This window comes from Fistularia commersonii, chromosome 5, assembly GCF_037954325.1.
Source record: "Fistularia commersonii isolate RoL2024-O1a breed Wild chromosome 5, RoL_Fcom_v1.0, whole genome shotgun sequence".
Lineage (NCBI taxonomy): Eukaryota > Metazoa > Chordata > Actinopteri > Syngnathiformes > Fistulariidae > Fistularia > Fistularia commersonii.
In genome coordinates, this window is record NC_141288.1 from 19,855,083 (window position 1) to 19,869,669 (window position 14,587).

The following is a 14,587-nucleotide window of genomic DNA, read 5'->3' on the forward strand; positions in this document are numbered from 1 at the left end:
TTCCCGCTTGAAAAAAAAAAAGAGATGCTTCGTCAAAGGTGAGGAAATTACAGGGATGCGGATCACAATCGAGGCCTGTTTCAGGTTTATTATCATATTCAGATTGGCCATAAAATGTCTCATTAGCCAGCGCCTTATCAGTTCCTATAAAACTGATGTTGCATTGAAGCTTCTTTCCACTCAAAGCTTTCCATTGATCAGCATTTAGCTTGATTACACAGAAATGATTGGTGTGTTTTTTTTGGCACAGTGGCGTTTGCTTCATTTTTTTTTTTTTTTTTTGCTGTGACTGAAGTCATTTTGTGTCCAATTGTCAAGGTCTGTTCAGCCGCTTGGTTTTTGGACTCGTGCCGTCTACACTACACAGACTTACACGAGAAGGCAATGGCGAAACTAATTAAGTGATATTCATCACTTTATTTATTTTCTTTCCATTTTTTCTTTCGCCGTTAAACATTTGTACTGAGCAATTCTACAAAAAAAAAAAAAGGATAAATTATACTGATTGTCAGTTTTGAGCCTGCCTGAAGAACCAACAGCTGAAATGCTTTAGAGCAACTCCATATTGGTACTTCTGACACTAATGGTTTGGGCGTAATCTCACGAAAAGGCTCAAGAGAGGAGAGAGAGCGAGAGAATAGAAAAAGAAATGGAGAGCAACTGAAAAATACCTCCAATGGAAGAAGGTGACACCTGTCATCTTCTTGTGTGTCTGATGAATTGTTGGTTGAAGGTAAGTAGGCGAGTGCCGAGCTGTTACATGTGTTCTATTGTCATTACACTGCGTGCGTGTGTGCGTGCATGCGCGTGTGTGTGTGTGTGTGTATAGCAGCTTCTACGGGGTCTATGCATGCATATAATGTAGGTGTGGGCTCCAGGCCAGATGCTGTCCAATTCACTGTTAGGTTATTCTGGAAGGTTGAGAATAAAGCAATATGTGCAGGAGTGTGTATGTGCATGTTTGCCTTTGTCTCTGTACGTGTGTGTGTGTGTGTGTGTGTGTGTTTATATGGGTTTGAGGGGGCAGGTGTCCTCTAAGTGTACCTGACATGTAATCAGTAAAATGGTGCCCCCCCCCCCCCCCACCCCCACCCCCACCCACACACCTAAAATTCAAGTTATCAAAGAGAGAAAAATTTGAATAACAGACAATTGTTGTCATCATTAAGGGACTGTCAGCACTTCTCAAGACATGATTCAGTGGACATACAACTGTGTGTGATTACTTTGTTATTTAACAAGGGAGTAAAAAGAAGTCAATGAAAAATGATAAAATGATCAATTATACTATGTGACCCCCATTTCTTATTTGAGTGGGGGATTGAGTCATGATCATAATGTTGTTTAACATAACAGATCATTGTATTTATAGGACAATGTGTCTGCCATTTGGAAATGCATAATCCATTTTATTCTTCAACATTGATCAATGGACTCATTAGGGTGACCCTGTGAGCTGCAATCATTAGCTTTGCAGCATTAGTGTGAGACACTAACACGCCGATTGTTTCTGCTGTAATTGTGTGAAGACAGAGGCCAAAAATAAAATATATTAAAAAAAATAAAAATAAAAAAAAACCTCAACTACTGAATTTAACTTTACCCTGTTATATTCATTGCAATGCAAGTTAAGTAGGTAAAGTCAAGTATATCACTGTTTTGTTTTATTTTCAGCCTGGCACAAATACATCAAAAAAACATTAGCTTTATAACTTAATGTTGTGGAAACTCCTTGAATACGATTTCATGAGTATCCTTTGAGTGATTTAGCAGTGACGTCCCTTCAGTTCATCCACACCAACCATCGGGCAGAAGGTACCTGCCTTCAGCTATTAGCTGACTAAAAAAAAACTAATCTAATCAGTCTTATAATGCATATGGTGGTGTAGACAAGAGAAGACCTCTTTTATGTGATGCAATATGATCTAAATTAGAAAAAAAAAGATTTTTTAGAAGAACTACTGAAAACAACAAATGTTCCCTTTCAATGCACACAAATGCTTTTTTTTTGTTTATTTATTTTATTGTTGCCATTGCTATGTATTTATATTGTCATTTAATTCTGGTTATGTATTTTCACCCTTACTGTTCCATGATGTTGTCCATTATTATCCCTGATCTTGTTGCTATTATTGTTCTCCCTGCTGTCTATTTATTCGTGGATGCCTTGCTATCTTCTGTCTTTTAATGTCTCTCTGTTTATATCTATATTCATATTTATTTCATTTTTTTCTAATTGTTGACATTATAACTGCTACACTGCCGGGAATAAAGAATTTCCCCTTATGGGGATCATTAAAGTTTACCTTATCTTAATTTTTTATGTGGAGTTATATATACATTTTGTAAATGAGCCTATTTGCAAAGTACTCTTTCAAAAAAAACAAAAAGAAAATGTAAAATGTGCTCGTCCAAAGATGTAAAATACGTCTCATTGTAGAAGCCAAAGCGCGCTAAAAGTCAAGCCAGTAGCCGTCTAGAGGGAAATTGGAATTCCGAGTGCGAATCCACCCAGCGGTCCGCAGTGGCGGTCCAGCAGCAGGTAATACAGGAGGCAGGTTGTTCACTTTGAGATGACAACCGGTGAGAGAAGAGTCAGAGGGCCAAAACCAAGAAGGGAAAGAGGTTCTCGGAAACCCGGGCTACCCCTAACACACAACTGTTGCAGTATCTTCTCTCTCGCCCTCTCAAACACGACAAATGGAGAGCGTCAGCTGCACGTGACTCGACTCCAGCCGCTCCATCTCCGACAAGTCATTATGGCAGAGGTTATGGAGTCAAATTTCGCAGTGTGAAAGCGTGTGTTTGTTTTCAAGGATATGATTCCATCCCTCTGGGATGTGTCTACCCGGGGAGCACGCCATATCACAGATCACTGAGTGTGACTCAAACGGTCTGCCGGTCGGCACAAACAGGTGCTGACGAAAAGCCTCAGACGCATAGGTTTGATCACAACCGCTGAAATTACAACTTCACTTCACAAAGTCTGGGAGAAAGACGCATTTGATGACATTTTATAAACACGCACACGCATGAAAAAGAGTGCGTTTGCACGAGTGCAGGAGAATGTACATAACAGGTTAATAAATGAAGAAAAAAACTACTCTTATATGGGATCATTTGAGTTTTTCAGTTGATGAGGACTGCACAGTAGCACAACAGATGGAAACATGCATGAGAGCAAGAAGAAAACACCAAATCCCTGGAGATACAGGTCTACTAAGGATTATATGATCAGGATTTTTCTTGTAAAGCCCCTAAAGATCATCACTGCCCCCCTACACACACAAAATATATGTTCTGCTCCCCCAGAGTTAAGCATTCATTTAGGAATAACGTTCAAGTTATCGAGACACTTGTTCACAGAGTTCGGTTTGAGGAAAAAGAAACAGGGAAAGGGGGCATTCAAGGAAAACTCGCCATCTTTCACCGAAAGAAGGAACTTCAACTTCAGAGTAAACAAAGTCACATGCGGATCATCACGGGGGCAGGGATTGAGGAGGTGAGTTACGAGTCCACCGGGACACGGCTCAAACTTTTTGGACCAATCAGCAGGGGGGAGGATGTTAAAACAGACCAGAGAGAAGCTCGCCCTTGTACACCGTAACCCCCGCACAGCAGACTGAGGTTCGACATGTGACTCAAAATATGAACAAAGCTGGCCCAGGATGGAGCTCAACCCTCAAAAACAAGCAGCGTGTTGCTGCTTTAACCAGCAGACCGTGCGCTGAAGCTTCTGCAACACGAACTACACCCTCATTTTCTGCTCATGATCACAGTGGACAGAAGGGTCAAGGATTCCTTGGCAATAAAAAAAAAAAAAAAAAAAAAAGAAGGACGTCTCGCCCTAGTTTCTTAAGAATTACATAAGGGTGAGGGGGAAAAAAAAACAACAACTGTGTTTTTAATTCTCACTGCGTTCATGTTTTCAACTATTCAAAATTCAAACACAAAGACGTGTCAAATCAATTGCTGTAGAGCTACTGCAGAAACCTTCACGATCATTTCTAACTTTTCTAAATAATATGCTTCCGTTAGATAAAGGGGAACAGCCAAATGATAAAGAAGTGAAAGAAGACAAGGAAAAAGAAGGGAAAACCCAGCAATGTTAACTTCCTCTGTGTGGAATTGATGGTAGAGGATCGACTACAGTAGCCGTGCAAATTCTGCCATGTCAAATGAATCATTCTTAACGTTATTTTGCATTTTTAGAATACCTTTTCTGTTTTTTGAAAAAAAAAAAACTTTTGGCTGGAAAGCGCAGCAAAGCAAAGGAAAGCGATGTGAAAACCACCTGAGGCTGCACAACAATACATGAAAGCATTACAAAGTTAGCGCAGAGAACTCTCTGGTGTCATCTATTGTTCAATGTTACTGGTATTTCCCATTTTTTGTTGTTGGTGGCCGCTGCCTGTGTTCATAGCCGAGCATCTACATTTGCTTTACTTGAGGCCCAAAAATTGAGGGAATGACATTAACAGACTTTTTAAATAAAAATTTCCCTAAACGACAAAGAGAGTGACTTGTGTTTCAATTGTCGCTGCAGGTGTAAATGTGAAATTAGCAAGTTTTAGTGTTGATAAGGCGTCTCCATGGTGCTCTTGTTTGTTTACAGCACGTTTACCCAAAACCTTCCCTCCTAATTGTGACGCCGATGCTTTGGCCATGTCGGCTGGTAAAGCAACAATCGCTCAAAATACGGATTGTTCAATCACAAAAATACCAAAATGTGGATTTCACAGGCAACAGCGGGAAGTCAGTGCGAAGTAAAGGCAACTGGAACTACATTAGAAGCTAATGTAAAAACCAAGAGAACACTGAAAAATTCAAAATGCTGGGGTGTTAAGATCGGCCGTCTTTGTTGATTGATGCAGGGGGGCCCCTAACGCTCTCAGGTATCCGTGTTGTGTTACAGCAGGTAAAAAAGGCACACACAAGCAGACAATAGACACACGCGTCCACTATTGTATTCCAGCTCAATGGCTCTACATTGGTTCCCTTTTACAGTGAATAGAGCAGGAGTCATATGAATACCACACACGCACAAACACACAGTTCAAAAATACAAGAGACGCCTCTCACCCTGGCAGAGAAGTGACTGGCACATTTGTTGAATTAGTTTGATAGTTTGCTCGCGGTGAATGCTAATCGCACAGGTTTGTTTTCCTTCCAGGGTAATGTTTGTGCACAACTCAGACCTATTTTTGGAGGGGAAATTTTTGCACACAGTCGATATCCACATCAATTTAGTTTGGAATTCAAAGTGAACATCAGGCGGAGGCACGGCCAACCCAGTCATTATGCTCGGTTGATTACGATAGGAAAGGATGACTCATCATCAAGTAACCAAAAGCCTTGAAGGTGGTGAGAATGTCAACAATAAGTGAAGGTGGCGGGGGCTGAATGGCTTGGAAAACAAGCTCATGATCAACCCGATCTATATAAAACTATATAAACAAACAATTGGTATTCCTGACGCTGAAATCCCCCGCTGTGATTTTGACGCAGTAGTAAAAATAATTCAAAATTATGTTTTTGCGATGGACATTATGTTATGGGACGTCATCTACATTTAACTGGTAGAGTGCGCTTGTCATTTTCCCACTATTTAATATATTCTGATAAAATCAGTTGGTGGGGGAATCATGAGTGCACCCACTCTGCTTTGGATGTTAAAATCCACCGGGTTAAGTGACATAGATCCATATTACATCTTCCTGAGAGGATACAGATTACCCTGCAAATTAAACGGGGAATGAAACACTGCGATTCAGTGCCCCGACAAAAGGACACATTGAGCTTTTAAAAGAACCGCACAAACTCCTCTTCTAAAATCAACTTTTAACTGCAATCCTCAACGGTTTCAGTCAATCGATTGGTCTAGTAATTATATACAAATATCTCGCTCAGCTAGCTGTTTGTTGTTTGAGTCCTGAAAAAGCGGCAGTACACTCTATAGCTCTGAATGTAAGCTGGCTGAAACAAATTGGCTGGGAGGGAGGCCACAAATGCTAAACATGAGCATGTTGGGGATGATTCACGTCTACTTAACTTTCAGGTGCGTACATGCGTGCACTGTCTTGAATGCATATCAACTGTAACGCGCTTTAGTACGCAAAACAAAATGAATGTTGGTTAGTTCACAGCTTGGTGATAAATAATTAGCATCCTTTGATTTGAATGTTAGCATCCGAATCGTCATTAAATATAAAGACACCTTGGGTCAGTTAAAGAATAACATAATTCCCTGCTAACAGCAACTTTTTAATAATTCATGTGAGGGTGTGTATGATGGGATGGTTGTACAGCGAGACAAGTCATCCCACACCACGCCACATGGTTTTGAACCAACCAGATGAAAGCGTCTACAGAGCTGTTTTTGTCAACTCACCTCATTGTGAGAGGGGCACTCTGTGGTGCTGAGGTGTCTGGTTGAAGAACCTGAGGTGAGCGTCACTTCCCTCTTGCGCGGACTCATGAGATCGGTCGATGTGCTTTCCGTCGTACGTTCCAAGAGATTTGAAGTTCTATGTCTCAGCACAAAGGCCGGGCCCTCGGGCCCACTTGTTTCTCCTTTGTCCAGCTTGAATAGCTGGACTGGCACCGACCCGTAAGCTTGGAAAAACTCAGCCGGGATGAATCGGAAGACTCGGGATGCGGGCTCAGTTAGGACGAGACCAATCCTGACCAGACGGAGAACATATAGGCGCAAGGTGAAGAAGGCGAAACTTGAACAGTGGGGAGCAGAAGAGGGGAAAACGCACCAACCTGGACACCACTCACGAAGCTTAGGTCTTTTAACTGTCAACACCTTCTCTCTGGAATTTGTTGGACGGAGCTGGAGATAGAAAAAAAGAAAAGTCTTATTATTTTTGGCCAAGTAAAAAAAAAAAAAAAAATCCAAACATGAAGAACTTACATGAGGAAAACATCACATTATTTAGGTCCTAAAATAGCCCTGTGCCAAAACCAATAAAAGACAAACTAACAAAATGGACTACATGAATTAGTACAACTACATTGGACCATCCACAGCACTAGCAGGCCTTCAAATTCTGCTTCAGGCTGAATGTAAAGTCTAAATATATTGTCAGCAGAGAGAGATTTTAGTGGCAAAAACCTCAGACCTTCTACATCAACAGTCCCCAACTTTTTTTTTTTTTTTTACCAGGGACCAATTTTATGCATGAAAATGGTTCAAATAATAAAAACTTTGTCAGTTCACAGTATTAAATCTGAATACAACAATTACACTTTATATTAGGTAATTACAATATTAACTGCGGCAGTAAGACGAAGGCAGAAACAGTCGTTTTTCAAAAGAGGATCCGGAAGGTCTAATGAAAAAACTATAATTTATACCAAGAAGGATTTTCTTTGCGGACTGGTATCAGATCTACATCACAAGCAGCTATTATCAGGAGCTAATAGATTTGAAGCCCTTCTTCGCAGATGATAAGAGAAGCTGCTTTGAAAGTTCAAAAAGATGCCCATCGAATTACGAACGGTGTCTGGAGTATCCGTTGAGAAATCGCCGCCTTACTGCCATGGTGTGTTGTTAAGCAACCTGTCGCACGTAGGAAAACAAGTTCACCCACTAGAGGTTAATGTGTTCTGTGAGGAGGCCCCACACAGTTATTATTTTCCATCTCTTCAGACTTTTACTTCATTATTTACTTACTTGAAATACCAATTTTCAAAAATTGAACACCCCCCAAAGTGTCATCCAAACGTAAGCATGTGCTAGTGCTAGACAGATTATATCCACATGGAGCACTTTGCACACAACTTTAATACTACTAACACACATCATTTGAAAATGAGAGGGAAATTATCAAGTCCTATAAAGAAAACACCAGACAATTTTTGGCTACACAGAAATATGAAAGGTAAAGTAAAATTAAAAAAGGAAAATTGTGAAGACATTTTCTTAACACCAACATGAATAAAGGTTCTTCTTAACGCAAACACCCTTGGTTTGAAGGATCTACATTTCACCTGGCGTACAGGCCCAGGCACATCTGATCTTGAACGCTGCGTATGTTTGCCCACAGTCTGAGCGCTAACGCTCCATAAAACCCGACAACTGCAGCTGTGCATTCATATCATCATGTCTTACCATGCTGACCTCTGTTTTCTCTTTATGTCTGACCTCCAGTGCCCTCACACACACACACACACACACACACACACACACACACACGCACACACACACGCACAAACGCACACACACACAGTTCCAAGGGGGCCACACCAATGTGAACAAACCCTGGAGGCTATTGCACTGTTTCATTTAACCCTTTACCCATGTTAACCCCTTCTCCACATGGTGCAAACTCTGAAACTCTATGTTGCTAAATACAATTTATGAGAGACGATAAGTCAGGAGAGCGCGATAGGTGAGACACAGATTTGCACTCCTTTTTTTTTGTTAACACTTTTCATTTCTATCTGCCTATAACTGCTTCTAAGCGTCTGGATTGAGTCTGACTAACGTCTTGCTTTAGATAGAAGAAAAGGTGTCCAATGTCACATAATCCTTGTGTCATGTTTTATATTTTGTCACATTAACGCAGAAAATACAAAATAGGTTGATACCATATCTCCGTCTCCTGACATATTTTTAATTTGAAAAAGCAATTTGAATTTTATCTGCGGCTTTTCATCTCCATTTAAAGAAATAGAGACAGGAGAGGTGAGAGAAAAGTCTTGGAAGCAAGAAAGAAAAAAATAGCACAGGGGCGGTCTTTGAAAAAGCGGTAAGCAAAATACTTTGTAATACAATGACATCCACTGACAGGAAGTAGCAGAATTCCATTCATGATGATGATGATGATGATGATAAAAAGCAAGACATCTGGTTTATGGATAAGAACCCTGGTGAAAATCAAATGTTCCTACATTTGGATATTATCCAATCAATCTCTGGGCTTTTCTTGCCCTCGTCATTTCCCTAAATCCACTACTTTGGAAAGTATATCGATGTACTTCTTCAACAAATGCGGACTTATTTTTTTTCTGTCATGATGAAAAGTTACATTTCAATCCATGTCGTTGTAAGCCATGGAAATAGGAGGACTGAACGGCTTTTGGTGTCTTTTTTGTCTCCATAATCAATTCCCAAGATAACTCTTCTGTCCCGACTGGCATACAGGAATAAACAGCTCTCACATTGACAATAATGAAATGGCGGAGAGCTTTTGTTCTGTGCAAGTCTGATAGGAGTCGGGAAAAAAAAACAAAAAAAAACCTTGAGTTATTGATGATGAGAGCCGATGCCACGGGAAAATATATGTACGGTAACACTTAGGGGAGTTTTTGGTCTTTTCGAGGGAGACACAGTCTCAGTAATAAGCTCATATGAATTGAAGCTTGCTCACAAACCGGCCTTCAACAGAGATTCCTGATTCAATCCTATCTTTCAACTGATTCTGAATTTTTGCAATTTATAAGATTAAAGTATGTAAGGATGAAATATACATTGCAGGCCTGGGACTAGTGATTGAAATTCATTACATATTAATATGCCAAGATAGCACTCTTAATGTCCAAAGATATTCAACTTACATCACTGAAAGGTTAGCAGACCAGAAAATATACACACATTATGAGCTAGATGTGTTCTGTATAGCTAGATGTGTTGCAGTTTAGTTTCAACATTGAAAAATAATGTGTTCTGTATAGCTATTAGTTTAATTTAAATGTTGACAATTAATGGATGAGTCGTTGCAGCTCTAGGTTACAGTATCTATATCATCGGGTATCTGCAAAAGTTTGTACAAAGAAGATAGATTGTCTTTAAACTGCAAAGCAAAAAATAGGACTCAAATAATTTCCATCTGTCATTATAAAGAGATAGGCCTGGACAATCTTACTCTATGACAGACTGCATGCACAGATGAGTAAAACCACCCTCAGAAACACCCTAAAAACAACAAACCTGACGGGGCGTGCCTTTGCAACAGTTGCTAGAGAACCAGTGCTCTGCTATAGTCCTGGTATCAGCACAGAAATGTAGCACATTATCACTTGCATGGAGTCAAAGTCATCGAGCACAAAGTGGCAATGCTTGACATAACAAAGAAGATGAGGGCAGAGTTAGAACGCAAGAGACCGACAACATGTAGGGATAAAAAGCCTTATAATACAGTGGAAGAAAAAGGGTTGAAAGATAATCAGCAAAACCACGTGATGCTTCTCACTTTTCTTTTTCTTTAGCTATCAGGTAACACAAAATGTCTGGGAGGAAACAATATACAATTTATTTATTAAAAATTTTCATCTCAGAAAATGTATCATACAAATTATTTTTCTCCTTTGAAAATTCCTTATATGTATGACTGAGCACACATACCCGATGAGCCTTGACACAAGTACTAACATACAGTACTTAACTATTTTCTCCGTCTTGTCTGCAAGTAATAAAAAGTTAGAAGAGATGGCCAACAAGCTGACCCTGAATGACACAAGGATCACAGATGTGGGGGAAAAGGCGAAACCCGAAAGAAAGAATTGACTCATGACATGCTTGGCAAATTGTGGTCAAGACAGATATTTCGCAATACTTCTTACACTGGAAATGTAAGCTGATGCATCTTGAAGCACACTTCCTTTTGTCAGAGATCACCTATTACACAAATACATGAAGTAGCCAGCGCTTAAGTCAACCCCGTTAACAATATTTACTTTAGATCACCGGTTGTTACATAGTTTTCCAATTTTTGGGATGCCATAAACAGACCGTACTGTCTTTTGAAGTTGACTAAAGGTCAAAACCAGCAGTGCTGTGTGTGTGCGTGTGTGTGTGTAGTTGTCTTGCGAGCAGCAATGCAGTGCTGTGAATTGGCAATTATGGACAATATAGGAATATTATTGATGCTTAAATATTACACTACTTGATATTAATTCATATTCGGCTCCTTGAACTCCAATAAATCGTCTTTTGGGTGGCAGGATGCAGATGGCTTTAGAGAATTTGTAGTTTCCAAAAAAAATGACAATATCAAAATAAATGTTTGTACATTCGTGCTCAAGTAAATGCAACTTCAATATAAATATCCTTCAGTGTTGACTTTGCACCCGTGTACTTTTGAACAGTGTGTTTATTGTTGGCTTACTATCACACTGAACATCTTATCAACACTGCATGAGTCGGCACGGCATCTGTCTGATATGGAGCATGGAAAACACAATTACTGAATAAGCTTGTTTTTTTTTTACTATTATTATTGCCTTTTGGAGAGAGCCATCACATAACTTGTGACAACTTCTTATATCACAAGAATACCCCGGTATTGTTGGACTTTAACCTCACATCACGGGGGTTTCCTCAATTCATGCACAGAAAAGGCAGTAAATGTGTTCTAGAATATAAGGTTACGTCGGTGATCTTAAATCATCATCATCACCACATCAAGCGACTACGTTGTGTGCATTAGGACTGACCGTCTGTATTACAATAGGTCAGAGACTGTCCAGTAATTTGCATGAGGAGTCTCCAAATGATGAAGAATTATGTATATGTCGCTCTCTGATCCTGGATCTTGGGACGCTAATTGGTCTGGATTTCAGCTTAAGCACAGCATACATGAGGATAATCACTACCTAAAGTGAAATCAACTGGAACACTTCGCACATAGCCGCACAAGGTAATTCATCAAATACACTCTCCACATGACCGTGTGTCTCACATTCCCTTGTGGATTGTCACCTCATCCTTCTCACACACAGACACACACACACAAACACAAACACACACTAACACACACTAACACACACACACACACACACAGAGGCAGGAAGACAGCTGACATCATCCCAGTGCAATGTGGACTCTGTCATTGTCACAGAAAGGAGGTGAGAGCAGAAATCAATCTTTACAGACAATAAAAAAGAAAGTGGATAACAACTGAAAACCAAACTGAAATGTCAATGGGAATTGATTTTTTCCTCATTTTTTCCTCCACAAGGGAAACACTATGTCACAAACATTAGACCCTCTTGCACTCTAAAATATTAATAACTACTGAATTCTCATCTTCACAATGTTGATTCCAAGACATGGCAGTGGAACTAAATGATGTACAAAAATATAGGAAATCCAGATGTCAATAAATGTGTTGGACAATGTATGTTATGAACAAAGGATCTATCAAAACAAGAAAAAAATGAAGCACAAACCTGACTCATTAACCTACAAAACACTGTCTGTGTTGGCATAATTGTGCGATGCCCAAGGATGTTATAAAAGTGTATGCTTAACATGTTAAATTGTGGGTCAAAGACTAATTTTAAGGAAAGCAGCATTCACTTTCTCGGTTATTCTCATTCAGTTCCAAACAAATGTAAGTCAAAAGACAAACAATACTTAGAAATAGAAACCTAAGTCAGCTTATATGGAGATAAATTCCAAGATGCTAAAACAACGTGACGGTTGCTATGAAAAGAAGAACAGGGTTTGCTGGTGAGAAACAAATATTTATATCTGATGCAAAATCAACTCGAAATAAAGCAAGCGAATGTCATTGAAGTACTACAAGTAAACTCAAAATAACAAGCACAATAGTTAAAAAAACATCAACGCTCAATTAAAAGATTCTAACACACGTTAATGCATTAGCATGCATTGCATGAGAGTGGCAAAGCGCTGTTAACCATCTACATGCTACATTTTCTACTCAAAATAACTCTTAAAAGTAAGTTTTTTAAATATTATGCGCTGAAACAAGGTTTCACCTTAAAAATATGGAAATTCAAATCAATTTGAGAGTAATTTAGAAGTGTCGTTTTGAAGTAAATTGTTTTTGCGTGGAGTAAAGCTGTGATGCCCCTTTTGTCCCCAGGGGGAGACAGTGAGTGCTGTGGCCGCCAGGTCTGAGCTGCACTAATCTCCCCGTGAACAGTACTTCCCTGCAGGCTTCTTACAACTGTTTGCACAAGACATGCTGATAAACTTTACCCGACATCATTTAGTGTACTATTCAAACATTTGAGTATTTTTCTGTCTGCAACTTGGCAAAGAAGAACACGCATTACTTTCATTCCACGATACTCTGTATACAAATGCACAATTTTCAACCATTCACAAAACTTCAGCAAATAATATATCATTTAGATATTACATATTAAATGCCGTTAAGCATTGTTCTTCTTTTGTTTCCTTCAGCTAGGTCTGTGTGGGAAAAACAAAACAAAACAATTACGTGCTGCATCTGGCTCTACATGTTTGGGACTTCAAACATCTGTTCTTTCTTAGTTTCTCTTTGAAAAGCAGCAGTGTCCTGGTTGCAAATATTGTAGGAATAAGTAATAAGCTTGAACGTGTATCTATGAGCTGGTAAAAAATCTCTCCAGGGGAAAATAATTAAGCAACTTCTTTTCATGAATGTTTTGGATTGAAAAGTACAAAACAAAGTCATTTTCTCAGCAGGAAAACAATCGTACCTTGCCAAATAGCACGCCACTGCGCAGCAAACAGCGAGCTCCGTAAGAGAATCAAAAATGACACTGTGATCAGTGATGTGCAAATCACACCTATATCAGATTTATGACCAATTAAAAGACAGTAAAAACACCCTCACACTTTGTGCCAGACTCTTAGCCCAGATAATTAATACAAACTGGTTAGTATTGATTTGACAGTCCAAATTCACTCCACTGTGAGAGGACTGTAAGTTAATTGCATATTGTTAGTTGCCCAGTTAATAATAAATAATGATGCTGCAAACACGCCAAACGAGATCTAAGGAATACATACATGAATCAAAAAAACAAATATAATTAAGATAGTTAAAAAGACATTTGCATACTGGCCGCTCAGGTTGACTTCTAAGCTGTGGCAATGTTTGTCTGCCTCTCTCCACTGGGCTAGTTTAACATAAAGATGTCTGATAACCCAAAGACAGGATGTTGGAGACGAGTATCCTATTCACATGCAGTGTCAGTGTTTTTCTGGTTCAACTGTCAAGATCCTGAGCTGCTGGTCTGCTAACTCAGGCGGGACAAAAGCAATATTGGTGTTGAAAACCTACAGTACTATTTTTCTTGTGCAGAATGCTAAAACCAACTCGTCATATTTTTCACAATTCTGTATTTATTTATCCCACTGATGATCATTTTGTGCATAGATGCCGCCATGAACCATTCTGCGGGGTGGGATTCTCGTTTACGTTACCAATTACTGGCTTTGGAACAATAAGGTTGAGCTCATTTACTTGTGTTATTCATTTCAGTGTGCTGAGTTCGTCCCTGCGGCAGGGCATGTCAATAGCCCTTCTTTTGTATTTTGGACAGCTTTACAATGATTTAAACCTGCTGCTTAAAACCACATGAGTGTATTCACAGTTCACTGGAACTATATGGTCACATTGGGACGTGCACTTAAGTGTAATAACCAAACTCACCCAATCACCCTCCTACAGGAAACCCTCAAGCCACTTTGCATGTGTTACAATACATTGGCTTCAGAAGGTTGACGTGTTTCTTGAGAAAATAAAAGACGGATATATCATGCAATCAGGAGCCAGTGGTGCATGTCCTTTTTTTAAAATGCATTTGCTGAAAATGATGTGATTCAAAACTTATAGTG

At 39.5% G+C, this 14,587-nt stretch overlaps 1 protein-coding gene across 2 annotated transcripts in view; it reads right to left on the reverse strand.

Annotated features, from left to right (window-relative positions):
- Window positions 1-14,587, reverse strand: part of adipor2 (adiponectin receptor 2) — a 28,158-nt gene that overhangs the window by 8,928 nt on the left and 4,643 nt on the right. Inside the window, exons 2-3 of one of the 2 annotated variants that reach the window (XM_086147191.1) lie at window positions 6,769-6,838; window positions 6,392-6,683 (exon numbers count right to left, since the gene is read on the reverse strand). In XM_086147191.1, the coding sequence (XP_086003317.1) occupies window positions 6,392-6,478 (87 nt within the window). In that variant the 5' untranslated portion in view covers window positions 6,479-6,683; window positions 6,769-6,838. Of the gene's footprint in view, window positions 1-6,391; window positions 6,684-6,764; window positions 6,839-14,587 lie in introns of both variants that reach the window. The other variant, XM_086147192.1, reaches the window with a different exon arrangement.